Raw genomic sequence first — 27892 nt, forward strand, 5'->3', positions numbered from 1 at the left:
GAGAGGGCTTTGTAGATGGAAGATGATAATGCAGAGCACTGAGGAGTCTGATTGACTAGACTCTGCTTCCAGTCTTCAAGAAAAATAGGGAAAAAGTGACTGAGAGCAATTTAAAAAATAAAAGAAAGCAAGCTCTAAGTGAATCAGAGGCTCAGCCAAATTTCACCTTAGGGTGGCCCATCCTTACTCCACAAAGAAAAGGGAGAAATGGTGAAGGGGACTGTCTTCTTTGAAAGAGCCATACTCTCCTCCATCCTCCCACCACCTGCTTTTTCTCTTTCCACAGCTCTTACTTTCTAATTCTTGAATCACTGTCATGAAGCACTAAGCAGCAAGGTTGGCCCTCGGTTTGAGAAATGTAGGAAAAGATCGCATGGTTCTATTTTGTAATGTGCAACGTTGTCCCCCTCTCTTGGATTTCTTGCCTGGGGGTATTTGATGTGCTCTCAGGTCCATTTATTGAGTGCTAACTAGTGCCAGGCACTGTGCCAAGTGCTTTTACCTAAATCATCTCATTTAATCTGCACCAAAGATTCAGTGAAAGCTGTTTCCTTTTTTTTTTTTTTTTTTTTAAGATGACTCAAGTTAGAGAGTTTATATATCTTTTCAGACAACACTTAAGCTTAACATTCCATGGTATTATCGCTCCAGTTGGGACTACCATGGGTCATGAAACCAAAAGGATGTTTATTTTTATCAGATTGGGAAGGAACCAAAAAATGCCCAAACTTGGGTTGGCCTCCAAGCAGAGAGAAATGAACCAAGTTCTTTTCTCATTGATTGCCTGCAAAATCTAACTATGCTTGTCGTTGGGACTGACAATATATTCGGACTCAAATAATTTAAATACCCATTCTCTGGGGCCACATTTGGGAATCACCTGTTTTATCTACATGCTACTGGAGATTCATGTCACTAAAATGTTCTGTTCCTGGAGAAATGGCAAGCATGGGAGTGAGTTGCTAGCAAGTCACTTCATGTCTCCTACTGTTGTTTCTAGCATGTTCATGTCTGTGGATGCGCAAATGTATGATGGATTTGTTTCTACCCAAGAGTTAATCTGCTCCCAAATTATTTCCATATTTTGTAGACTCTAGTCTGTAAAAGTCTAACTGATGAAGCACCTGCACATGCACTCAGTGAAAAATCATGTGTCTAAATGGCTTACGGAAAAATACCCAACTTAAAGGGACTATTAGCATAGGCTGAAATTTTCAAATGCAGCCAAAGGGAATAGCCTGGCTTCTCCTTTTACAAGTCACCAGTGTGGCCACACCACTGCCTTTCTGTGTTGCATACATCACCTGCCTCCTAACTGGAAATTCAAGAGAGCAGTCTTCATCTGAAAGTAAATTAAGTCATGAGATATGGAATAATCTCACAAATTAGCACTTTGGAAGAAAGACAGTCCATCCATGGCTCAGAGTGTTAAATTCAACTTCCATGGCTCTGATCAGTGGCCCTTCTCCCTCTTTTTCTTTTTTTAAAATTATCTTTAGTCTCCCACCCCTCGCTTCCTTCTGTTGTTGCTTCTTGATTATTACACACATGCTCATATACACACAACACAAACATTCTCCCTGGCTTTTAACTCGACATCTTTTATGCAATAGTCATATTCTTCTAGAAAAGAGAAATTATTGCTACTTGCCTACTAGCACCCAAGTAGAGCATTCAATTAAGGAAATACCATTATATATTTCCACAGGAAAAGGCCTGATACATCTTCGGCTTGCAGAATAGCATTCATTTCAGAAATGCTGCACTCATAAGTTTCCAAATTCAGAATTCACTGTTTTTCCCTCTGCCTAGTAGAATTTATTCTACTTAGGCAGTGTCACATTGATGAAAAACTGAATTTTGACAACTGATATACCATATAATGGAAGCAAGTGTGGGGGAAAAAAGTCTTAGAAGCATATGATTCTTGCTTTTGAATGTCTGTAATGAAAATAATTGAGTTACTTCTAAACCAGTAGAATTTGTGGTTTCTGTAATGCTGATAAAGGGTTGTTGAAATCCTCAATGGTTTGCTAGACATTGCCTTATGAGAAACTTACACCAAGACTTTCTTCAGGTGAGACTGCACTGGAGGCAGTATGTAGAAGGTGCCTAATCTGGACCTCCCACCTTTAAAAGGTATGCTGATGTGTTGGAAACTGCCTTCTTCCTGCAGTTGTTATTATTTTCTTTTATAGCTGTCAACTCCTTTCCACAGGGAATTTTCCACTCAGAAAATCCCCCTTTGCGATCTCTGTGGAGACCCTTCTTCCCTCTGAGCTTGGGCAAACATTACACTACCTAGAAGTCCAGAAATCGTTTTCACATTTTCCCAAAGGTTTTCTCAGATGTGCTTCTGAATAAAAGACTGATCTTCAGGAACCCACCAATACATACGTTCACTTAACTGCTGGCAGAACTGCCCAAACGGAGATTATAATAAGTTCATTAGAGAAGAGATGTCATTTTTGTTTTTTCCGAAAATGTACCATGTCTAGTGACATAATGGTACTTGCCAAGAGCAGAAAGCCAGACCCCTCATGTACAGCATGGTGTTAGACTTTCTGCAGTACTGAAGACAAGGACAACAGTCATTCAAGCCGCCTTCTTCCTGGAGCACACGCAGCCCCCTGTGACCCAGCACTCTTCGAGTTTTTAAAAAGAAGTTAAAGTTATACACATGATAATGATGGTAGGCCTTAAAAAAAAAAAAAACAAAACTGGAGGTATTTTATAGCTAAACAATTTTATTGGCTTTTTGTGAAATAAAAAACAGGAAACAAACCACCATGGTTAAAGGCCGTAATCAGCAGCAACCAAATGAACCAGCCACTTGGTTACAGGAGCTGACAGCAAACACTAGTGGATATTATTGCTTGTACCCCAGGTGCATTTACATGCCCATTACGTTTTGGCAAGGTTACAGTCAAATGGGAGCTTTGGTTGTGTAAATTCAACTCTGACTACTCGTCAGAAACTCAACTTCTACCATTTTTTGATGGGATATATGTCAATTCTTCCTGAGTCTTGACATCTATCCTAATCTTCTGTCTCCTTTCTCCTTCTATTAATGATTTACAACCTACTGACCAAAAATTAAAGCAGATGCATTTGCAGTCATCCATCCCTACTCTACTGCCCCCTCCTTTACCATGCGAGGGTGACACATTTCTGGGCCTCTCCAAACTCTTGTAACTGGTGTGTATCCACCACCTGGAATAAATGCCCATCTGTAATCTGGATAGATTTTCCAATGTTTTTGGCTGTCAACACTGGGCTCAATTGCCTGTTTTCCAACTTCTGAAAGCTAGAAAAAAAATCAACAGCCTTTAGCATCACTAAAATGACCTCCTGGTAGAATAAGCCCCAGCCTCCACCGCACATCCCATGACAGGCATGGAGCTGTGGCCTTAAAACGCTCTGTATGAGTCCTGTAACAGCTTCATTTACAGAGAGGCGATGATTGGCTGCCTCGCCAAAGCTCCCCTGCTCAATACTTTCTATTTTAACACTGAAAACTCAGAAGGACAAAGGGTCAGAACTAACTCACAATAGCACCATTTCCTAGACTCTTGGAATAAAATTCCTGTCTGCATTGGAGGATGCAGGGACCCTAGACGACCCAGCCTCCGGCTTTGTGCCTTCACAGGCCCCACTGCATTTCAGCAGGGGTGGGTGGTCTGTCTTGGCCTACTTCTGCAGCGACACGAATTTTCCCTGGAAAGAGTTAAAAATACGGGTCTTACAAAGTGAAGTTGGCCGCAGGTGAGAGACCTGAGGAAGCCTTTTTCTGGTGGTGAGATGTGACAAGCCTGCAGACGTGGGGACAGAGTCCGGGGACCCTTTCCCTTGCGCATTTCGATTCAAGTCAGTGGAGAATCTGCGTGCAGAAACACGGCAGGATCCAGGACTCCCGAGAGACAGACATCCTCAAACAGCCATCCCAACACCCATCTCTGATGGTATCTCTTGTATTCAGGTCCACGAGTGAGTTTGCCCTGGATAATGCTGGGATGTAATAAGCCCTTCTAATGATTATAAAGATTATCCTCTTGAATCTAGATGTTTTAAACAACAGAAGATTTGATATCACTATATTTTACATGGCACATAGAACCATATAATTACTAGCACTTACACGGCAAATATTGTAAATACACATTCTTGGAGTTGACTTGGTAATTATACCAATGTTATTCAGCAGAACAAAGATTAAACGCTCTCTGGCTTGCACTTTGGGGAATTTCATTCCAACCCTTTACTTCACAACAAAAGGATAACCCACTAATTAAGTAATAATGCTCAGCGGTCACGTGGGTGAAGAGACTCACAGGGCGACTGCATGGTTAATTTGTGGTCTGTAAAATAAAGCAATACACAGTATTTTCATTTCCAACAAAATACAAGAGACCATATAAAAATATTTTCCAATTTGGAATTTGAAACAGGAAAGCTGGATTTTTTTTCCTTTGTATAAAAAGAAAGGAGATAACGGACTGAAGTTTATTAAGCCTTGTAACAAAAAATTATACATGTAAGTTTAAGGAATGCAGTGAGCGTCAACTTCCCTTTTTGTCCAGGCTCATTGATGGTGAGCTTGTGCTTTGATCCCAACAAAGATAAATGCACAAAAGTGGAGGCAGATCAGTGCCTGAAACCTGAACTACATCTTATCTCTAATAATAAGACTAATTTTACAGTAGTGCCTTTAAAAGTGGTGTGTCAGATTACTGATTTTCTTCCCTCTTCCACCTCAGGCGACTGCTGGAGATGAATTCCAGAAGCACCACTTTCGTCTTGAGTGATGTTTATTTAGTGCAATGTCTTCCTTCTCTCTTTCTCTTTTCACACGCTGGTAGTGGTCTTCTTCCTTCAGGTACCACACTGGGGGCCAGCGGTGCCGCTCAAAGTATTCCTGGTTGTCTGGTGAAGGAGAAAGGTGAAGATGATGATGCCTGCTGTTCACTGACCGCTTCTGTGTGCAAGGTTCTGTGCTTAGTGCTGCTCATACGTGATTATCCTGTGCATCCTCTCAAAAACCCAACGTGCAGGGACTACGAGTAGGACCCTTTGCAGATCGTGACACTAAAGTTTTGGGAGGTAGAATTACTTGCCTAAAGTCAAGCAGCTGGACACACAGGGTCTGAACCCAGGACCCCCTGATTTCAGAGTCTAAGCTAGCTCCTAAGCATGCCTCCCTGAGCAAGGGTGAGCTAACCACCTTAGCTTGCTCTGCAGCAGGGCACCCGAATCCCCCCAACCACGAAGTTCTCCGAAGAGAATTCCCAACCTACAAGTCCCTGTGTCCCATCACATGAATCTGGGACTGCCAGCCAGTCCCAAGGAATTCTCCACATTCCTTCTCAAGGGCAGTGAAGGCAAACCCTTCACAGTCAAGAGGTGAGGAGAATTGGACACATGGGGACCGCACAGTCTCACCTGCAGATTTCGATTTGATTTCCTTGCGGAACTTGGAACACACGCTGTTGTAGTTGGTGCAGATGTGGTGCAAACACCAGGCAGCCAGCTGGTGGGCGTTGTGAAACTGCAGGGAAGTCACCAAAAGGGTGTCAGGCTCTATTGTCTAAAGTGATGCAACGAAGAAATAAAATGCCGTCGCAGGGGTGAGAGAAATGGCCCAGAGGACTAATTCAGAAACCTCCTGTTCTGACGATAGTGTTTTGACTTTGACCACGGTTCTGATGCCAGCTGAGTAGTGTTTGGCACACTCCTCCCCTGCGCCCTGGGATAGGCACACTAAAAATAATCACTGTAGCAGATCAGGAGTCTGAAGTATACCTTGCCCCCCGCCCCCCGCCCTCTAGTGATAAGTGGCTGTGGCCTCTGGAAGGCACCAGCCAACAGCAGAATGTTGCGGTGTCATCTGTTTAAGGAAGCCTCCGCAACAGAATCCTCCGTGTCGCGTGTCAGAGCTCAGCTTGCTGGGGCCGAAGATCTGAAAGAGGAGACTGAGGAATGTGTGACTGTCTTATACCTGTCCTTTGGTTACATAAGAAGAGCAGGCAGTGTGGGCAGGGTAGGAGGGATCCAAATACTCCATCCACCCTCTCCTTTCCGAGCACATGCTCAGGATGGTGGCAGCTGACTTGGCTGAGACTGAAAAAGACCTGATGCTCAAAAATCAATAGTCCACTCCCTATTCCCTCCCCAAACTGGGCAGGTCTCCGCATCCCTCACTTTCTGTCCATGCCCCTTTCAGGCATCCATCCTGCGGCCTGTTGCTCTTGAAGTTTCTCTGATCAGGTGAACCCTGAAACCTGCAGGGTGCTCCCTCTGGGGCCCACATCTCCACCCTGAACGAAGGCCAAGGAAATAGCCAAAGTCCTCAAAAACTAACTCAAGAAACTCTCTGCAAATCACAAGCCCAACATCACAGAGAATTTTAGCAGGTGCTTTCAACTTCTCTTGATAGATTTCTTTCTGAAAATAAGATTAGAGCAGTGGTATCCTGGAGTTGGAGTTGGCTTGTACTTGCTCAAGAGAGGCAACTGGGTACATTTCTTCCCTACTCTTGAGTTTGGTGACTTCGTGTTGTTACAGTTAGCCAGGTAGGAATGTGTATGGAAACAGCAACAGGTCAGGGTCCCACCTGTCCCCAGGCTGACTGTTAAATACTTACCAGTACAGCCTGGGGTTAGAGTCTAACGAATGAGCTGAGGTACGGGAGACGCCACGCTACACCCTTCCTGCCCAGGCTTGTCAGAGCTTAGCAGCCATCATACTATTTCCTTGCAGGGTGTAGGTGTGGGTGGGGGCGGAGTCTGTGGTCAAAGCCAACAAACAGACAAAACTGCAACTCATTACCTCATGTGGACTGGCCCTCTATGAAATTCCAGGTCATTTTATTTTTCTCTAAGAGGAATACTTATTGTAGAGAGCACAATCACAAACTCTCCCCCAGGCCTCTTTCAAAAGACCTCAGATTCCAAATGTGGACAGTTTTGACAGGGCTTGGTGATTTTACTGCAATGTCTGATGTCTGTTCTCAGTTTTGACTGTAACCTCTATTGGGCTGTTGCTCATACTGGATTTTAATAATCTATGCGTATGTGTTTTTTTCTCAGTTGCCCACAATCGCCCCAAGGGCAGAGCATTGACCGTTTGTATCTGTCTGTCCTCTTGTCTAGTGTGGTGCCTGGTTCACGGGGAGAAAATAACAAATATTAGTTGAATGTTAAGTCAGAATGAAGAGGTGGATGTGAAGTCCCGTCCCACCTTTCTCCCTTTTGAATCTGGGCCACCTCCCATGGCCACGGTTGGAATGGCTGGAGGAATACCTGCGAGAGGCCTCCCTCCTCTCCCTGAAACCGCCCTCTCTCTCTTAATTGAGAAACACTGATTTAAAATGCCTGACCTAAGACTCCATAAACCACTGTCTTAAGGGAGACAGGGAACAAAGAAAGCCAACAGGCCGAAGAAAAGACTGAAGAATGTATTCTTAGTTCCTTCTGAGTGTAAACTCATTGCCAGTAAGTCTGAGCCAGGGACAGGTAACTCCGAATACCCTCTCCAGTGCACTTTTTGGAACATTCTCTCCCACTTGATTTTCCACATCATCTGTGAGGTTGCTAGGCTGTGAACTGCCAACCCCATTTCCTACAGATGAGGAAACTGAGGCAGAATTTAACTTTGTGCCTGAAGTAAGTTGTTCCGTGACAAAGCCGAAGCTAGATCTCAGACCCTCTCTGGAGGAAGAGGCTAGTGGGTATTGGGATTATGGAATCACAACATCAACAGTAACAAATACTGATTAAAAAACAAAAACAACCCCAGGAGAGCTACAGTGAGATGTGGGGCATCACAGGACTTCCCGGAATTCTAGAAACTCTGATCTCAGCCAATATGTGTCTAAGAATTCAAAACAAGAGAGACAGAGCCTTCCCCTCCCTTGCCCCAAGCTGTTCTCCCACTTGTGAAGCTAGTGCCTTGGGGGATAATGGGGCTGGCGTGGGGGTGGGGTCCTTGTTTTTTCAAACGAAGCCCAGCAGGGTGAATGGTGCCTGAAATGTAAAACTCTCAGATCTTCTCATTGCACACAGGGGGCCTCTGTGACTCAGTGGTGACATCTTTATTTAGACAGATGTAACAGCAGTGTTTTATCAGCATTAAGTGAACTGGTTGAACACACTTAAAAGGTGAAAAGCAAATGGCTACAAACCTGGGCCAATTCCAAATAAGAGAGCACTTCCCCATCGATGCCCACGCCACTCATGGCAGCCTTGGTCAGCTCCTGAACAGCGTGCTGCTCTGGGGGAGAGAGGGAACAGGGGAGAGTTAATACCTGGAGGGTCTGGTCTGGGACCCTCTAACAGAGGAGGAAGTATGGGACAGCTCTGCAGCCATGCAGATTGAATCTAGGGCCCACTCTGATATGTGGCCTCTTAGCACATGGAGTTCTGGTCTCTAGCCATTGCACCAGTGACCCTGGGGACACTTGTTAGCCCTTCTGAAATAGCCAGAGTCTGTAGACTTGCACTGTCCAGTATGGTGAGTACTGGCCACATCAGACTATTTAAACTTAATTAAAATCAAATCAAATAAAAAATTCAGGTCCTCAGCAATACTAGCCACATTTCAGTGCTCAGTAGCCCATGTGTATTGGATAAAAGCAAACACTCACAGTTTCCATCACTGTGGAAAGTTCTCTTGGAGAGTGCTGCTCTGGACAGTCCAGTACTTTCCTAGAATCCTCTAGACTCCGCACTATCTTCCTGCTGGACAGTTTCCCCACTCACATCACTCCAGTTCTCAATACTCTGACAGTGGAGGGATCGAGTAACAGGAATGAGTCCAAATGGGGAATTAAAACTGAAAGTGTACGTCTGTCTCAACAGCAGCAGATGGGGGACATTATTGTTCAACCTCTTAGATTATAAAGATTGGAGGGAACTTCAGTCAGAAGTCACAAAAGTCTAGGCAGGAGGGCCATTTCTGCTTCGAAGCTGTGTTCAAGGCTTCTGAGCTGAATTCAAATTGTGGTTCCGAGACTGCGTTGTTGGCTGGCCTCTGGGATTGACGTGTGAGGGTACAATCTTGGCCCCGCATTTCAGGTTCTTTGATGCTGATATATATTTTTTTCTTTTTAAATTGAAGTACAGTCAGTTACAGTGTGTCCATTTCTGGTGTACAGCATGATATCCCAGTCATGCATATACATATATGTTCATTTTCATATTCTTTTTCATTAAAGGTTGTTACAAGATATTGAACATAGTTCCCTGTGCTGTACAGCAGAAACTTTTTTAGAATCTATTTTTATATAAAGTGGCTAACATTTGTAAATCTCAAACTCCCAAATTTATCTCTTCCCACCCCCTTTCCCAGGTAACCATAAGATTGTTTACTATGTCTGTGAGTCTGTTTTTGTAGATGAGTTCATAGTGTCCTCTTTCTTTCTTTTTTTTTTTTAAGATTCCACATATGAGTGATATCATATGGTATTTTTCTTTCTCTTTCTGGCTTACTTCACTTAGGATAACGATCTCCATGTTGCTGCAAATGGCATTATTTTATTCCTTTTTATGGCTGAGTAGTATTCCATTGTATAAATACACCACAACTTCTTTATCCAGTCATCTGTTGATGGACATTTAGGTTGCTTCCATGTCTTGGCTATTATATATAGTGCTGCTATGAACACTGGGGTGTATGTATCTTTTTAAATTAGAGTTCCCTCCAGATATATACCCAGAAGTGGGATTGCTGGATCATACAGTAAGCCTATTTTTATTTTTTTGAGCATTTATCATTCGTGGACTTTTGAATGATGGCCATTCTGACTGTGTGAGGTGCTAACTCATTGTAATTTTGATTTGCATTTCTCTGATAGTGATATTGAGCATTTTTTTCATTTGCCTATTGGTCATTTCTATGTCTTCATTGGAGAATTGCTTGTTTAGATCTTCTGCCCATTTTTGGACTGGGTTCTTTGTTTTTTTGTTACTAAGTTGTATGAGTTGTTTATATATTAGGGAAATTAAGCCTTTGTCAGTCTTATCATTTGCAAATATTTTCTCCCATTCTGTAGGTTGTCATTTTGTTTTGCTTATGGTTTCCTTTGTTGTGCAAAAGCTTATAAGTTTAATTAGGTCCTATTTGTTTATTTTTGCTCTTATTTCTATTTCCTAGGAGACTGCCCTAGCAGAACATTGCTAAGATTTATGTCAGAGAATGTTTTGCCTTTGTTTTCTTCTAGGAGATTTATTGTGTCTTGTTTTGTATTTTTTAAGTCTTGAAGGCATTTTGAGTTTATTTTTGTGAATGGAGTGAGGGAGTATTCTAACTTCATTGATTTACATGCTGCTGTCCAGTCTTCCCGACACCACTTGCTGAAGAGACTGTCCTTTCTCTGTTGTATATTCTTGCCTCTTTTGCTGAAGATTAATTGACCATAGGTCTATGGGTTTATTTCTGGGCTCTCTGTTCTGTTCCATTGATCCATATGTCTGTTTTTATGCCAATACCATGCTATTTTGATGACTGTAGCTCTGTAGCATTGTCTGAAGTCTGGGAGCGTTATTCCTCCAGCTTTGTTCTTTTTCTTCAATATTGCTTTGGCAATTCTGGGTCTTGTGTGATTTCATATAAATTTTAGGATTGGTTGTTCTAGTTCTGTGAATAATGTCCTGTAATTTGATAGGGATCACATTAAATCTGTAGATTGCCTTGGGCAGTATGCCATTTTGATATATTCTTTTTCATCTCTGGCACTGCATCTATGCTTCTAATCTAGTATACTATCCAACTCATGCTTACTTTCTGCTCTGGTTCTACATACTCGTTGGTCAGTATGTCTCTGTCTGGTCAATGTGGCATCTAGATATACATGGTTTTGTTTGCAACCCTTCCTTGTTGGATTGACAAACAAAAAACTGTTCGGAACTTTATTTCCCAGAGAAGTCACTGGGTTTTGAATTTTAGGTAAGAGCAGTATTTCTTGGTATTCATTTAACACTTTGGCTAGCAAAGCATTTTCGTCCTAGAAACTGATTTTTTTTAATCACAATGTATTTTAAACACTATGTTTGAAACACTCTATGCTTACACTGAACAGCAAACACCATATAAATGAGTAAAGGAATCATCTTGGGAAGCTGTATATTAAATAATAATAACAGTTAATAATAGCATTTAATAAGAAAACATACATGGGAGTCTGTAGTTCATACAAGAAGGTTTCTTTGGGTCGGTTTCTTTCATGGAGAAGCCAGTTCCATGTTTCCATCACCATACTTAATATTCATGCAAAAATGACATTACTTCAAGATTGATCATAAACCTTGTTTAACAGATTTGGTTCCAAAATACTTTTGACTATTTAAAACAATCAAATTTATCTTCAAAGGGTAAATATTGTAAATACTGTAGATACTCAAATGGTTTGGGACTCTTCTGAAAAAAAGGAATTGTCTATTGAAGCCTCCTAGAGTTAGTATTTAAAAAGCAATAATACTCATTTGGCTCTATGACTTCAGGTGTATTGATTAAAGACAGTTACAAAAATTGAACAGCAATACTTCAACTTTGATCTCTTGCTATCCAACTGGTAAAGAAGGAAGGTAAGGAGGAAACTTTGATCTCCAGCTGGTTGATTGTAGTAGAAACCTGGAGTACAGAGAAATACATCTTTTTTTCTAAAGGGATTGCCAGAAAGTTGAGTGCAGATATGGCTGGTTGATTTGTTCATACACTGATTTTCACTTAATGATTCAGTAATTTTTTATTGAGAGCCTAATAAGCTGAGGCACTTTTCTGTGTGTAGGGGACAAACCAGTGAACAAAACAGGCACTATCTCTGCTTTCATGGTTAGTAGGAGTCAACTAAATGTAGCAATAAACACCCGTATTGCTAACTGACACCTCTGGTGAATGAAACAAAAGGTCCAAATTCAAGAAAAGAGTATTTGAATGCATATATCTTGTTTAGACCTGCTTCAGCTTACCAACTGAACAAATGTAGAAATGATAAGATTTCGTGAAGTTAAGCCAAATTTCCTTTTTTCCCTTTTTCCCAAAATGATCTTGACAATTTCAGAACATTTTCTAAAATAGCTTTAAGAAAACCACTTACATAATGCTTACTAGGTGCCAGACACTGTTCTAAGGACTTTATATATATAATGCACACATCTTACTTAGTCTTCATAACAACTCTATTGTAGAATAATAATATCCCCATTTTGAAGAGAGAGAAAGCTGAGACACAGAACGGTTAAATCAAGTATGAAGTCATCCAGCCAGTAAAAGGTGGAGTCAGGATTTGAACATAAGCAACCTGGGTCTGTAGCCTATGTTCTTAACCACCGTCTCCTACTGCCTCTTCCTTAGAGGCTGTGTTTGAGCACGTTATGGGGATAAATGGACACAACAGTTTTGTTTCCAATTCTGTGGTCCACTGATGAGGCAGAGTGCACAGAGCATGGGCCTCGGGGGCAGTGGTCATGCATTACTCATGTTTATATATGCGGCACCGAGCAAGACCTGCTACCCAGTAGGTGCTTAGGAAGTAGCTGTTGAATTGAGTTGGGCTGTCTGATACATCTGATCAGTTCCTATCACCCTACACAGGACACTCTTATATTGGGTGATAAAAAATTAATTTTTCATCCCCTGGAAATCTTGCTTTTGCTTAAATGTGATTTTGATAAATATGACAGACAGACACTGCATGGCCCCGAGTCATCAGCCTTACCTGCAAGTGCAACCAAGTGTGGCAGGCAAAATCTGTTTGCCAAGGCAATTAATTCCAGTGGGTCCAGGTCCAAGTTAGGTGACAACTGCTTGGTATAGAGATAATCCAATACCGCCTGCATTGACATCTTGTTTATGTTCGGGAGGTATACCTGAAATGTTACTTGAAAAGGTAAGTTCTGCTGAAGAAAGCAGGGGGCACATTCTCAGGCTATACTGCTCGTAAATAGCCCAACTGGGGGACTGGTTATTAGCGGGTCTGGGGCACCTGCTCTGAGGCTGTGCTTAGAAGTCATTCACTATTTACGGCTTTAAACATAACAGTTTGATTTGTAGATGACAAAAGCGTGCGGCTGCCTGACAAAGCCTGATTTGGAATTTTTAAATGGCTATTTGGGCTTATAAATCAGACAAATGGGCTGTAAATGTATGATGACATTATAGGCCCTCCTTGCCAAGTACCTTACAATACTCTATTGTGGGGAAAGAAATCTCCTAGCAACATGACAGGTGCCGGGGGGAGCTGCACACCGCACTGCTGCCGACACAGGATACAGCCCAGCTCTCTTGAGATGTCAAAACAGAGCATGAGCAACCACCCCCGTTGCCACGGTGACTGGCTTGATTCCAACATTCTATCAATATATGCTTGCATGATATACACACTTCAGTATTTTTCCTACGGCACAAGCACCTAGATTCAGAACTACTGGAACATTATCAGGTAGCAGATTGAGAGACTCCAGAGAAACCTTTGCCTGGGAGGACATGTAGGGGAATGGCTAGGCAAGGGGAACTGTTCACTGTTGGCTCCCCCTAATCTCCCTCCTGACTACCTGTAGTTGTTGCCCATACACATACACGCTAGGGTTTGCTAGGGCACCAGGGACGGCGTGCTAAGCGGAGTTCCCAGTGTCTGGGCATGGGTCAGTGGGGGTATACACGGTAGAGCAGCTATTCTTCATTTTCGGTCTCTCACTCCATGAGGTGTGCTCTGGCATGGTGTAGAATGGTACCTCTAGTGCTTGCTGTTGGCATGACGACGATTAGAAGATTTAGCCTAATTGAAGGCCTCCTGTGCACAAGGTAATGTGCTAAGAAGCTTTCCACATGCATTACCTACTTTGATCCTTACATCCGTCCTAGGAGGAAAAGACTATGATTTTTGCCATTTTACAGATAAGGAAACGGAGGTTCAGGGAGGTTAAGTCCTGTGTCCAAGGTCACAGAGCTAGGAAGTTGGGACCAATATGTGAACCCAGGAAATACAATTCTAGTTTATAGTCAGAACTGCTGTGCAGGACCGGAAACCCTTCATGGTAAGGAATAAAGCTACAATGCAATAAAGCACCATATTTCACTAACAGTTTTTAAGAATAGATTTCTAAGTTCTAAAGAATGAACAGTTTTAGGGTGGAGGGTATAGCTCAGTGGTAGAGCATGTGCTCGGTGTGCATAAATTCCTGGGTTTGGTCCCCAGTGCCCCTGTTGGGAGGAAAATACAAAATTAAAAAAAAAAACCTAAAATAAAAACTTAATAAATAGAATGAACAATTATAGACTTCTTAATTCTGGTACTTAATAAACCTCTATACAGTATATAAAAATATACACCTATGTATGATTACATCTATGTATTATTTATATCTGTATTGTATATCTAATCTCTCTCTCCATATATTTGTGTGTGTGTATTTGTCTATAAAATGCCTCCACAATCTACAAGGGGCTCACAGCCACTGCAGTCTTCTATAGTGGTGTGGTTGCAGAATGGTTTAAGCTCTAGTAACCAGCTGTATCATTTTCCTGCATGGCCACCAGCTACCTCAGAGAGGGAATAACCTTTCAGACAGAGCTTTCCCTTAGTGTATCAAAGGGAAGGCCCAGAAAAATTCCTAGAAATACTGAGAAAATTACCTGCTCCCCTCTCTGACAGAGAGAAAACAATTGTGATTCTACTAATAAGGTGCATGGGTTACTACCATCCATGACTTGACAAGTGTGATCATTTCAAGTTTCTAGCATAACGTCTACAATAAATAAAACTTGGCAAGTAGAAACTGTTACTGATACTATTTTAAAATAAAAAAGCTGTTGTATTGTAATTAATTACTATTCAAGTTAATCTTAACACCGGTTATATTTGTGTATATATATGTTTACATACACATACATTTATCTTAGACATGAATTTATTTATAGATACAGAAACTTGTTCTATGTGTATGAACATATGGCAAAATTTCACTTCTCTAGAATGGTGTCTGGGTTAGTACAGCTAGATAATTGAAGGTTAATTAAGCTGTGAAACTTTAAAATTTGGGCCATTTTGATAGTAAAAATATATACATTTTATAAACTGCTAAGTGCTATAAAGTGTTTATTAGGGATTATAAATTTTAAAAATCCCAGAGCTTCCTGTGAACACCTACTCTCACAGGGATGGGAATGTCTGCTGTTTCTGAAAATAATGATTTGGAGGACAGGGCAAGAGGCTAGGCAGGCCCAGGGTTGTGACACTACAATGCTGTGTGACCTTTGACAAGTCATTCACCCTCTCTGATCCTCAGTTTCCTCATCTATTACATGGGAGAGATTTGAAATAGATGACATCTAAAGTTTTTTCTTCTTCACTGAGATTATGAATTTTGAAGATATTCAGATTACCTTAGCAATTTTTGGTAAGAGTGTATTCCACACAATGGCAAAATAGACATCTTAAATAGAAATTATTTCTGGCAGCAGCAGATGACAAATTCCAGCAAGCAGCCCTGCCTCAATACTCCCAATATCTTTGGAGTATTCTGACATTCGTAATCATCCATGACCTGCTGTTTCCTTCCTGCTTAATACAACACTAACTTTTTTTTTTTTTTAAAGCATTGGTTCTTTTTGGCAAATAATGTTAGGAACCCTCAGATAACCAGCAAATGAGAATAAACTCAAAACACTTGCAGAACATGCTTTTTTTTTCCCCTCATGGTTGATTTTTTTTTAAGGCTGTTTCTGTGGTTTCAACATTTATAATTAATTGTATAGCAACAGAGTGACCATTTCTGTAGAACTTTAAAGAATGATATGAATAAAAGAAATGGAATTAAAAATTTTGCATCCTACCTGCTGGTTGTAGCTTAAAAAAAATAAGAGTAATGAAAGAGAATACAATGCTACTCTAAAACTATGACCCATATTCCAGTTTAGTTGGTTTAAAATTTTAATTGCAAAGATCAGCTCGGACTATTAGGCTTATAATTAGAGACGGTCTTACAGAAAATGAGAAAATATTCTAGATCCAGAGCATTGCTTACTACAACCCAGGCATGCATTTTTAATGAACCACTTGCTGAGTACCTCTGGGGAGAGAATTATGCTTACTGCTACATTAAAAGTAATGAGAAAAATATAAGTAAAATACAGTGTCCTCTTAAATATTAAATGACAAAAAAAGTAACATCAATGGGCATATTTTATTTCTTTCTAGATATGCATGTGAATTCTATTAATGCAAAAAAAAAATAGGCTGGGTTTTTGTGGGGGATGTCAGATTTTCAAAAGACAATAAAGAGTAAAAAGGTGGCCTAGAAAGGTCCATGTGAATATGGGCCAAAATTAACCATGGAGCATTTCTTGAGTCTTTAACCCAGTGCTTCTTCTTACCCCCATAACTACCTCTGCCATACTTTGCTGGTTCAGGGAGGGAACTGGGGGCTGGTGACATTAGGGCTTTCAGGTGACAAAGATCTTTAACTCCTCATGGAAACACTTTAACAAGGTCCTCCAGGGTAATAGTCACTAACACTTCCTGAGCATGTGTATGTTCTGGGCACTAAATTCGATGCTTTACATGTGTATTCTTATACTTACTTGCCCTTTGAAGAAAGTTCTCCTGTTGTCCCCATTTTTGCAGATGAGAACACAGGTTAAAGAGGGTCAGTCACTTCCCAAGTTCAGGCTGAGACTAGAGTTCATAGCTATATAATGTTATAGTCTACTCTGGAAATAAAGAGAACGGGCAGGAAAGGGTGGATACGGCCGTGGCTCACAGCATTCTTCCTAGATTAGCTATCTGGGCACAGACCTTCTGTTGCTTGATTCCATGGTCTTTGTCTTTTGAGCTGGGTTGAATCTATACGTCTCTATCAGGCTCAGCTGCATTCTAAGTAGTGAGTGACCTCACTGTTCTTGGCGGGTGGGGGTGGTGGTGTTAGGTCCCCGGGGGAAACGCTAAACAGGTGCTGCCTCCAGGAGAGGCTGTTATACCACCTTACACTTGTGTGTTCACATCTGCTGCCAAGTTTCTGTTTTGGTCACCTCTCCGGCACATTTTAATCTGGAGACAATTACAGTCCATTCTGGGAAGGGATAAAGGGGATTAGCATTTGTGAGGTCAGCTCCGACAGTGTCCCTTTGTGCCTGGGCTCCTGACCTTGATTGAGTCCTCTCTGCTGGGTTAATAGCAGGCGCTCCGTGGCACCACCAGCACACACTTCAGTGACCTGGAAAAATCAGGGAAGCCAGCCTCCGGGCTTTGTATCTCTGGAGATGACTGAGGTTGGTGACATGCCGACCTGATGAGGCATTATTAATTGGTGGCTTCCCCAAATTTTCTTGGAAGTGAGAAGGGAAGCATATCATCAATGCAAGTGGCATCAACCTAAGACTGACGTCAGCGACTGCGTGTTTCGGGCTTACGAGGTGCTTCACGAGTACTGACTCACACCTCACAACCGCGCTTTGGGTTATTAACGTGTTTTCCAGATGTGGAGGTTGCAGCTGGAGGCTGGAGCTCAGAAAGGTGGTACTTGCCCAAGACCACACAGCTTGCACGCAGGGGAACTGGGGATCTGAGCCCCTTCGTCACTGGGCAGCATCCAGCAGCTGTAGTGTCTTGGTATCAGTGCCCCCAGACACCTTGTAGGGTTCAGGAAAGACTGCATGTAGCTACAGGAGAGGACCTCCTGATTTACAAAGGCTGGGAGACACCAGCAAAGGTCATCAGGATAATTCTAGTATCTTTTCTCCAAACAGCAGACAGTCTTTTGCTGGGGATTGGTTTAGAAGCAGCTGCAGTTTGTTCTGGAAACAGGAGAGGGGCGTGGTGACGGCCAGTCACCCTGGCTTGTGATGCTAGGATTCTGTTTCCCTACTTGGGGATGCAAATGCAGGCTCCTGGGTCACAAAGGCAGTGCTCAGATTTCTGATGTGAGGGCCCCTCTGGAAAAATTAGCCATTGTTTTCTGTATTTCTGTTCAAAGTTTGGAGAGATGCTGGGATAAGCAAAACCAGCCCCTGAGGACAGTAAACTTGATGGGGTGTCCCTGTGTGTGTGTGTGTGTGTGTGTGTTTTTTAAAGACAGCTAAGAAATACTTGCAAAACTCAACAAAAAATGCCTACCTCCAAACTAATGCTTGAAGGGAATTTTTCTTTCTTTTAGAACAGTTTGTAAAAAGATGAAGATACAGGGTCTCTTGCTCTGTGCTCTGAGAATAACCCACTTTTGGAGACAGGGCCAGGGTTTGACAAGTGACCCAGTGGCTTCCACTAGACGTAGTAAGCACTGAGAGGCCTGGTTGGAGGAGTAACCCTTTGCTCCGTTACTGTTTCCCCAGAGTTGACAACCCCTCTGAGAAGGCAAGTCAGGGCCGAGCCTCAGGGAGTGCTGTAGCTCAAGCACTAGGTGATCTCGTGCCTCCCTCATCTTGCAGATAAGGGAACTGAGACACGAGGTGGCTTTTTAAGATCCCTCATCTGTTAGGGACAGAGTTGAGCCCAGGAGGTAACTGACTGAAGAAATTTTTCACTGTCTGGAACTTGGGGGGACAGGCATGACCCCTCTTTTATGTGATTGATAGTATCTTGCCTGGTGACATTTGTTAAAAAAAATACAGTTGAGCATGTGTTCAGGGATGAGGAGAGCTGTGAGGATGAAAGGATATAAGAGCACTGAGGGGCTCACAGGTAACAAGTGAATGGTGGACAATCCTGCCTCGTAATTGCAGAATCAGGAAGAGGGTAACCTAAGACTCAAGTACCGCGTAAAAGACTATTTCAAGGAAGCAGTTAAAGAATTGAAGTCCTCTGGCTAGTTAAACACCTTATATACACATGCGCGTTCATAAAGATACCACTGGGGCTTTTCGGAAGGCACGTACCTCACTGTTGGCGCTTTCTACAAACGACCCCCCGAACATGGCAGCCATCCACTTGCAGCTACAGATCAGCAGCGGTTTGTGGGCACTGATGGCTCCATCGTCCAACTTAAATGTCACATCTGCCCAAGGATTGAGGAAGCACAACCGTGAGCCAGCCTCGCCCAGAGCTCCCCCCACCCCATACTCATCAGCCTGTGTCTCGGATTCTCTCCCAGACCTTTAATGACCGATGTTGCATCCACCCCTGCCTCGGGCACACCTACTTCTCTCCACGGTCTCCAAGGATTAAGGAGTGAGCATTTACAGTTGCACATCAGGTCACAACACATTCTCTGAACCACAAAGTAATGTAGAGGAGTGGAGTATTTGTTCATCCTTATGATGAAACATTTCATATAGAACATTTGTCACATGGTTAACATTTTGTCATGTTTGCCTTAGCACTATATATATACATATATATAGGTATATATATATTTCATGTGTGTAAACATTTTTTAACAGCATGATACTTCACTACTAGCTACTTTACCAAGAATTTTCTAAAAATAAGAACATACTCCTAGATAACCAAACCATTATTACTCCTAAGAAAATTAGCAATAATTCCCTCATATCATTCATTATCTAGCTCACACTTAAATTTTTCTTAAAAATTTAATTGTAATATATGTATTTACATACACACATATATATTTATTGTAGAGAGAATCCACCTGAGGCTCACACTGGTTTTCGTTACTATGCCTCTGCAGTAGGAGAGGGAGATTTCATCACCTTCACTTTCGGTCCATTGTTTAATTTACTGCAGGTTTGTAACATATCTTTTCATTAACTTTCAAGTTTGCTTCTGTACCATGATGGTCAGTGTGCAGAGTAAATATTACTCAAAGCTTTAAAATTAAGCCACAGATGCAGTTACCACTTATTAAATGGATGTTACAATGATAGGCATTATGAAAGATAAAGATAAAAGCAGAAGTATCCACATAAAGAGAAGTCAGGAAGTCAGTTTTTTATACCAAAACACACACACACACAGGACAATTACAGAAGAAAAACAGCACAAGCATGTAAGATGGTGCAGGTGTGGACTGGTACCCCCTCTTGGATATGGGCCACCAGTGCGCTTCAGCCATTCTGCAGGGGCGCTGTGGGCAGCACTCGGCACAGTTATCGAAGGCAAAGAGGGGGCAAGAGACATGGAGAAGAGCAGGGTAAAGGAGTGTGAGGCCGAAAGGAGAAGGGAGAGAAACAGAGGAGGCAGCCTGTATGGGAGTGCAGAGGGCCACCAAGGTCGCCTCAAGGATTTCAGTGGCCTCAGGACCAAAGGTCACTGATTTTTGTCACGGGTAAGTGCTGAAGGGTCCATGGAGAAGAGACTTGGTCAGGGAGGGATCCTGAAGGATTGTGAGCATCAAGCTGACTGGCTCAGGTTCAGGGATAACTTGACCTCCCTAGAGAAGCATCATGACACCACAGGGCTGCAGGGGGCAGCTTGGGTTCAAATCCTGGCTTGACCATTTCCTACCTGTGTCACATGGGTCAGTTATATAACCTCTCTGTCCCTCAGTTTCTCCATCTGCAAAATGGAGACCATATTTAACCCTTAAGTCTGATGAGAATAAAGTGAATACATGTAACTTAGGTACATGGGGAAATAAAGTACTTATCTATATTAGGGATGGTTATCCTTTCCCCTGATCACGTTTGGCTAATGTTTGAGAAAACACAGCGAAAGGTATTGATGACTTTGCCGTTGAACCCACTCACCTGAGAATGTCCCCTTGCTGAGACATTCTTTTATCCGATTGGCTTTCCTGACGTGAAAGGCTTTTGTAATTTCCTGGTTCATGAAGGCTTCCTTGTTCATGATGTTTTCCACCATCATCCTCAAGTCAAACATCTCCAGGACCTCGGCGATCTGAGCCAGGCCCACCAAATCCTTTTCCTTTTCATCCAGTTGCCCTGTATAAAGAAACTGGAGCAGGGTCCGGAAAGGGCCTGGCTGGACAGACGAGTCCATCCTGACCACGGTCACGGGGCCCACTCGCTTTGAGATGGGATTGACTTGCATTTCCCTGTGCATGCCAATGAACCCCTTACTCCAGCCCGACAGAGGCTGTGTCTCCCCGACCGGGCCCCCAGCTTCCAGCCCCAGGCTGTCCTGCTGGAGCAGGTTCCAGCTTGAGAACTTGCCGTGATTGGCCTGAGGTGTCCTTGGGAGGCCCTCTTCCCTTTCCTCGTCTGGGTCAGGACTCCATGCCTGCTCCTGGAAATCCCTGCTCTGCTTCTCAGTCTCACAAGCCCCTTTGATCCAATTTGGGGTTTCTTCACATTCCATTAGAAAAAGATCGTAAAACTTGGAAGAGGAGGTAGCGAGGTAAATTCGGTGCGCGAAAATCTGCTCCTGGTCCTGGAGGACGAACAGGACGTCGGCACACAGAGGATTGTCCAGTAAACAGGCAGCTTCATTCGTCCCCATGGAGGGACATTCTGGGACCTTGATGACCGGTGGAGGGGCTTTTGGAGGTAGGAACGGTGCCTGAAGCAAAGGTTTCTGAACTTTCTTTAAGTGGGATTTCCAGAACTGCAGGTGCCGGCGGGCAATCAGCGCGGCTCGGATTGCGTTGTCAAACACGTCCTTGATTCCAAACTGGTCAAAGACGCTTGTTTCATAGTAGGGTATGCCGAGCTCCTTTGCCACCTCTCGGCCTTTTTCTGGGGGCAAAATATCCCCTCTCTTTATGGGCCTGAAATAAAACAGTTAAATTAGAATTGGTCTTATTTGAGGGGGAAAAAATAGTATCCAGGGCCTAGCTAAGCATCTAATTGAATTATACATTTAAAATCCTCTTTAAGCTTTTAACTGGACTCGAAAAATCTACCAAACTTGAGTCTTTCAAATATAAAAGACTTACTGACTGCAGAAAAAAACTGCTTTCAGTAGTTACAACAATAACTGAAGTATCAGCAATTTACTAGCTATTTGATCCTGGGCAAGTTACTTAACCTCTCTCTAAGCCTCAGTTTTCCCATCTGTAAAATGGGAACGGTAACAGTGAGTACTTGTATCTTTAAGGAATATTTGTATTTTTTTGGCGGGGGGTTTAGGTTTATTTATTTATTGTTGTTTTTTAGTGGAGGCACTGGGGATTGAACCCAGGACCTCGTGGTTCAAGCACACAACTCTACCACTGAGCTATACCTTTCCCTCTTTAAAGGACTATTGAAAGGTTTAAATGAGTCATTTGTCCAGCCTAGTACCTGTTCCACAGTAACTGCTTAATCAATGTTAGCTGTTATCCTTATTATTGTCACCACCACCATCATCATTTTCATCATTATCACCTTATGCTTAAACTTTGCTCTATAAAATGAATCCATATTCATTTTCTCACTTGAGCCTCACAATAACCCTACGGGTGGTATTATTTTTGTTCTACAGGTCACATTTGTAAAGTGCTGAGAGATCTTTACTAAGCAGTCGGAGTCTAGAACTTCCTAGTTCTAGACTAAATGGTCCACGTCCAACAGCTCAGCTCCTCTACTGGGCTAGGGAACCTTTCAGATCTCACCCCTTCTCTTCATTTCCACTCTCTTCAGTTGGGCCTTCATCATCCTTTGCTTGGACTAGTGCATAAGCCTCTTAGCTAATCTTTCTTCAGATTCTCCACATTTTAGCTCATAGTTCTCACTGTGGCACAAAAATATTCTTACATAATACAAGTAGGACTTAGCTACAGTTTTTAAAAAAAAGTTTCCTCTGGTTCCACAGAGCCTGTGAAATAAAGTCTCGGCCCTTTGTTAGGAGTTTGGGATTAACAGATACACGCTATTATATATAAAACAGATAAACAACAAGGACCTACTGTACAGCACAGGGAACTATATTCACTTTCTTGTAATAAGCTATAATGGAAAAGAATCTGAAAATATATTATGTGTGTATATATATATGTATGTATATGTGTAACTGAACCGCTTTGCTGTACACCTGAAACTAACATTGTAAATCATTGTAAAAACTACACTTTAGTAAAAAAAAAAAAAAAAAAAAAAAAAAAAAAAAAAAAAAAGTAAAAAAAGAGAAGGATAAAGTCTAGGCCCTTTTGGCTGCCACACAAGGCACATTCACAGTCTAATCTCACCCAGGGAGGCCAAACCTTTGGAAGGAGGATCCACAGAGTAGTGCTGGGGTTATAGCAGAACCACAGCCGTGCAGCCTGTACTTTTTTTTTTTTTTATTGAGGGATATTCAGTTTACAATGCTGTGTCAATTTCTGGTGTACAGCACAATGCTTCAGTCATACAGGAACATACATATATTCGTTTTCATATTCTTTTTCACCATAAGCTACTATAAAATATCGAATGTAGTTCCCTGTGCTATACAGTATAAACTTATTTATCTATTTTATATATACCTGTCAGTATATGCAAATCTCAAACTCCTATTTTATCCCTTCCCACCCCTTTCCTCCCGCTGGTAACCATAAGTTTTCTATGTCTGTGAGTCTGTTTCTGTTTCATATATAAGTTCATTTGTCTCTCTCTTTTTTTTTTTTTAAAGATTCCACATATGAGTGATATCATACAGTATTTTTCTTTCTTTCTGGCTTACTTCACTTAGAATGACATTCTCCAGGGCCATCCATGTTGCTGCAGATGGCATTATTTTATCATTTTTTATGGCTGAGTAGTATTCCATTGTATAAATATATCACAGCTTCTTTATCCAGTCATCTGTTGATGGACATTTAGGTTGCTTCCATGTCTTGGCTGTTGTTAACAGTGCTGCTGTGAACATTGTGGTGCAGGTGTCTTTTTGAATTAAAGTTCCCTCTGGATATATGCTCAGAGGTTGGATTGAAGAAAATGAGAAGATTAAAAGCACTTGGATATGTGTATCTGTATGAACCTCATGCTCCTCGGGCCAAGAATTGTGGCTGAGTGCTCTGAATATTAGTTAACTTCATGATAATAATTTCAAGAAAGACATTATTATGAGTAGCTAAATTTTAGTTTACTACTTTACAAATTTCCAAGCACTTTTATACATATCATGTCATAATTAGAGAATTCCCTTTAAGCACTGGCCAAATAATGGGTTCCTGCCTGAGAGGTGCTGGTGAGCATGAGAAGAGCCAGGACATACCCCCTCATGATTCACAAGCTAACTGAAAGCATACGGCTGGTGGATGGGGTCCCAGAGCCACCGAAGAGCAGACCCCAAGGCTACAGAGACATCTCCTCTATCTCTAAATTTTAATTTGGCGGGCACAGTGAAACTGAGTCTCTTGGCTTACCTTGCTAAAGGGCGTCTGGCTCTATTAACGGCTTCAAGATCAGCATAGCGGAGATCTAGCTGGCAGCCAACTAGAACAACAGGTGTGCGAGGGCAGAAGTGCTTGATTTCTTGATACCACATGGTTTTCACATGATTTAGGGAATTAGGATTAGCAATGGAAAAACAGAGGACCACCACATCGGACCTAAAAGGAAATCACAAAAGACGCTGTATTGCCTTTTAGCTTTTCTTTTTCTTTTGTCACTATAGTTCCTCCCTTCCCCACATCCATCTAATGCCATATCATGTCACAATTTAAAAAAATTACCAGATATTAAAATATATCTCGGAGTCATGCAAACAGCCTGATAAGCCCCCACATTCCAGCACCAACACAGCCTGAGTTCATTTCCATCTTGCATGGCAGAATGCCTCTGCATTGAAAAGTTTCCAATGAAGTTATTTTATGTTATAGATGGTTACCCACACTGGACTCATTCCTGGAACCACCACATGCTGAACTATTTCTGTTCATCACCAGAAATAGTTTCAAGATAAAAAGAAAATAACAAAAAAACTACCATTTTCCAGTTTCAACATAAAGATGATGATGACTCAATGAGATAAAGCGAACAGTTTAAACATGACTGAAAATGTAACGGGTATTTGCTGTACAGGGTTGGCAAATACACAGAAGGATTTCTGCCCTTCTTTTCACTTAAGCGCAAATGTAGAGAGCACAACCACTTATCTGTTCCTGAAAAGAAAGATTTCTGAATTTGCAGGAATTTTGACTCTTTACTAGGTAGAAGGCAAGAAGGTATTATTTAACATAAAGCTAGCAAGAGTTAGATGGATGGCTAGTAAGATGAGAAAATGCTGGAAGCAGATTTCTCAAATGTTACATATGACACAGAGCAGGGTATATGGGGAAAAGAAAAATTGTTTTATAGTCATTTTTGACATCAGGATCTTCCATTTTCTATATAATAACTTACCATTCTAGAAGCCAGAGAACTGTTTTACATAACAGTTGTTCAGTTGTGGTGTTTGACAGCTGCTAAAAGGTATCTTTAATAATTATGAATCATTTTTCTAGGTTAAAATATGCAGAATCATGACTTTGAAAACACGGAGGCAGAAGACTATAAAGAATAGAAAAAGTTATGCCCAAGGACGCAAGACTATCTTGCAGCTACATTCAGAAATAAACTTATAATTTTATTCGATGTTAATTTATTGCCTTTATTGTTTATGTATTGAGAAGAATCAAGTCGATGAATCAAAACACCTTCTTTTTAAATCATTAATGAGCTTTTCTCCCTACATATCATTGAAGACAAACAAATATATCCAGGCAACCATAAAATTTCTAAAAATATTCACTTGCAATGCAGCAAACTGCAGGGTGCTTACATTAAATGTAACTCACAAGTTGAGTCTTTAAATTTATATCCAAAGAAAAACTGTGCCAGGCCACAACAAATAAAGGGGAAAATCTTGACATTAAAATACAAATTATAAAAGAGGACCTAAGACTCAAAGCACATGAGTGTATCCATCTGCATGTTTAGAATGCCCTTGGAATAAAGATATTATCAAAGATTCTTGAGCACTGGAAAATATAATGTGTGTAAAATATGCATTACTATAGAAATGAAAGGGAAGCATGTCTTGTCTTTGGGATTCTGATTTAGTTAGTGGAATATTCTGTGCAGAGTCTTACTTCTAATTAGCATAAATAACAGTATCCAGTAAAGTCAAGAATGCTTTGAATTTTACATTTTTTTAGGAGTTGAGCTTTCTGTTATTCATAATCCTATTTATATAGGATATCTGGTGCAGCTCTGCAATAAGCTTTGTCCCAATCATAAAATAAAGCTGCCAAGAATTCTGGCACAGTAAGAGTAATATGGCAATATCTGAGGTTCAAAATCATAGAGAAAGAATTGAGGAAACGCATCTTGCACCTAAATGTGGAATAGCATGTATATGTACAAAATTGTTCTAATTGGTGCCTTCATTCTCATGTTAAGGCACATGGCTATAAAGGAAGTCATTCTCGGAGCTTAATTTATATGACAGACACGTAGCTAAATGTCAATTCTGTTATCTAATTTTATGATGCAGCATCTGAGGTTTTGAAATCAGAGCTAGCTCGGTTGCCAAGGTTACCGTGATAACACTCATACCACTGAACATACACTAGTTGCTATCCAGATGACCTGTAAACAAGTACAGACAGGACCTTGGGGGTTGGAATAAATGGAATCTCCTTATGATAGCAGCACAATGCCATTGCACAATACAGGTCCGGAGGGCCCAACTTCTAACTATGTCGCATCAATATCTCAGTGCATGAAATGCTGTTGGAAAAGCTAGAAAAAGAATTCAATGCTCCATAAATATTTGGCCTGAAAAGGATGAGAGTTAAAGAGAGGAGGGTGTACTGAGAGCCATACTTACTGAGTCAAAATTCTATTTGCATCCTTGGACTGAAGTTATCCTTTTTCCTTTTTTCAAACACACATTTAGAGGCTGTGAGAATCTGTCCCCATTATTTTACACTGAAAGCAGTTAAAAAATTAGATCCTATTTAATTTGCCAACTGCTTAAATGTCTTTAACCCTCGTTGATTTAAATACAAATGCAAGTTAAGAAACACCACATACAGATTATACAGAATCCTAGTCTTTAGGCCTATCATACAAATGTAGTATCTTACACCTGATTTTAAACAAAAGCCTGTGAATCAGTGGACGAAGTGATGGGGCTATAGAAAGATGTGGCTTTGACACACCTCTTCTTAAACCAACCTGCTTTTCTAACTCCTGATTCCTAACACATCAGTATCCTCTGTGATATAAACACCTACATGATCCAGTAACTATTTTCAGAATGCCATTTATTCCCTCTAGATGTTGAGCCAGTTTTCTATCTAGTCAAAGGAGGCACAAGACCTGCAGCTAAGAATATCTCCAGCTTTAGGCACAATTCCAAGGAACCAGAGATATTAAATAACTTTTAATCAAAACATTCATTCCTGCGTGGAGACTGTTCAGTGTCTGACACGAGTTCATGTTTTAAAATGCCATTCCTATGAAAGATAAAAAGAAAAAGGCAAGTTCCAGCATTTCTACTTCTATGGCTCTGTGACATTTTTTTTCCTTTGAAGAGTTGAGTTTAAAAATAATTGGGAGGGGGAGGTGTGATGAGGACATTCTCATATACTAGGCAGCAGGGTTAGCCCAGAAATGACCTCAGGGTTCCTATTTCAGCTGTAAAAAGGATCTGATAGGATTTAAATGGAGTCCTACAGCTATTTGGAGTAGAAAACACAAGAGTTTGAGAATGCAGAGGCAAAGCATGTAGTAGACAAAACTCTATTAAACTCCAGAACTTGAATACTGAGGAGGGTAGGAAGGGATGTGGAATTTTTTTTTTTTTTTTTGGATTGGGTTAAGTGTCTTTATTAAGGAAAACCAGGATTACAAAGGATTTAAGAACGTGTGGTCTCAGTTGCTTGCCTATGAATGTTTATTTTTTGGAGAAAAATATGGTCTATTTGTTCCTAAGGGAAAAATACCAATATAAAAATGTCACTAGGATACTAACACATCAAATGATGCCCATGAAATAATTTGTTGATTAGTTAAGTTAAAAACAACCCAAAGTAAATCTACTTTGAAACAACTGTGAATCTCCAGTTTCAGGGAGGGACGAGAGGTGGGGAAGGGA

The 27892-nt window shown here is 41.3% G+C and overlaps 1 protein-coding gene across 5 annotated transcripts in view; it reads right to left on the reverse strand.

Annotated features, from left to right (window-relative positions):
• Nucleotides 1–2727: 2727 nt before the first annotated feature.
• Nucleotides 2728–27892, reverse strand: part of RHOBTB1 (Rho related BTB domain containing 1) — a 116458-nt gene continuing 91293 nt past the window's right edge. For all 5 annotated transcript variants that reach the window (XM_045518781.2, XM_045518780.2, XM_074374063.1 and 2 more), the window contains 7 exons: nucleotides 24174–24359; nucleotides 20638–21617; nucleotides 18865–18983; nucleotides 12713–12863; nucleotides 8180–8268; nucleotides 5440–5545; nucleotides 2728–4923 (listed from right to left, as the gene is read on the reverse strand). In XM_045518781.2, the coding sequence (XP_045374737.2) occupies nucleotides 4754–4923; nucleotides 5440–5545; nucleotides 8180–8268; nucleotides 12713–12863; nucleotides 18865–18983; nucleotides 20638–21617; nucleotides 24174–24359 (1801 nt within the window). In that variant the 3' untranslated portion in view covers nucleotides 2728–4753. The remainder of the gene's footprint in view (nucleotides 4924–5439; nucleotides 5546–8179; nucleotides 8269–12712; nucleotides 12864–18864; nucleotides 18984–20637; nucleotides 21618–24173; nucleotides 24360–27892) is intronic.

Source organism: Camelus bactrianus, chromosome 11 (genome assembly GCF_048773025.1).
Source record: "Camelus bactrianus isolate YW-2024 breed Bactrian camel chromosome 11, ASM4877302v1, whole genome shotgun sequence".
NCBI classification, from domain to species: Eukaryota; Metazoa; Chordata; class Mammalia; order Artiodactyla; family Camelidae; genus Camelus; species Camelus bactrianus.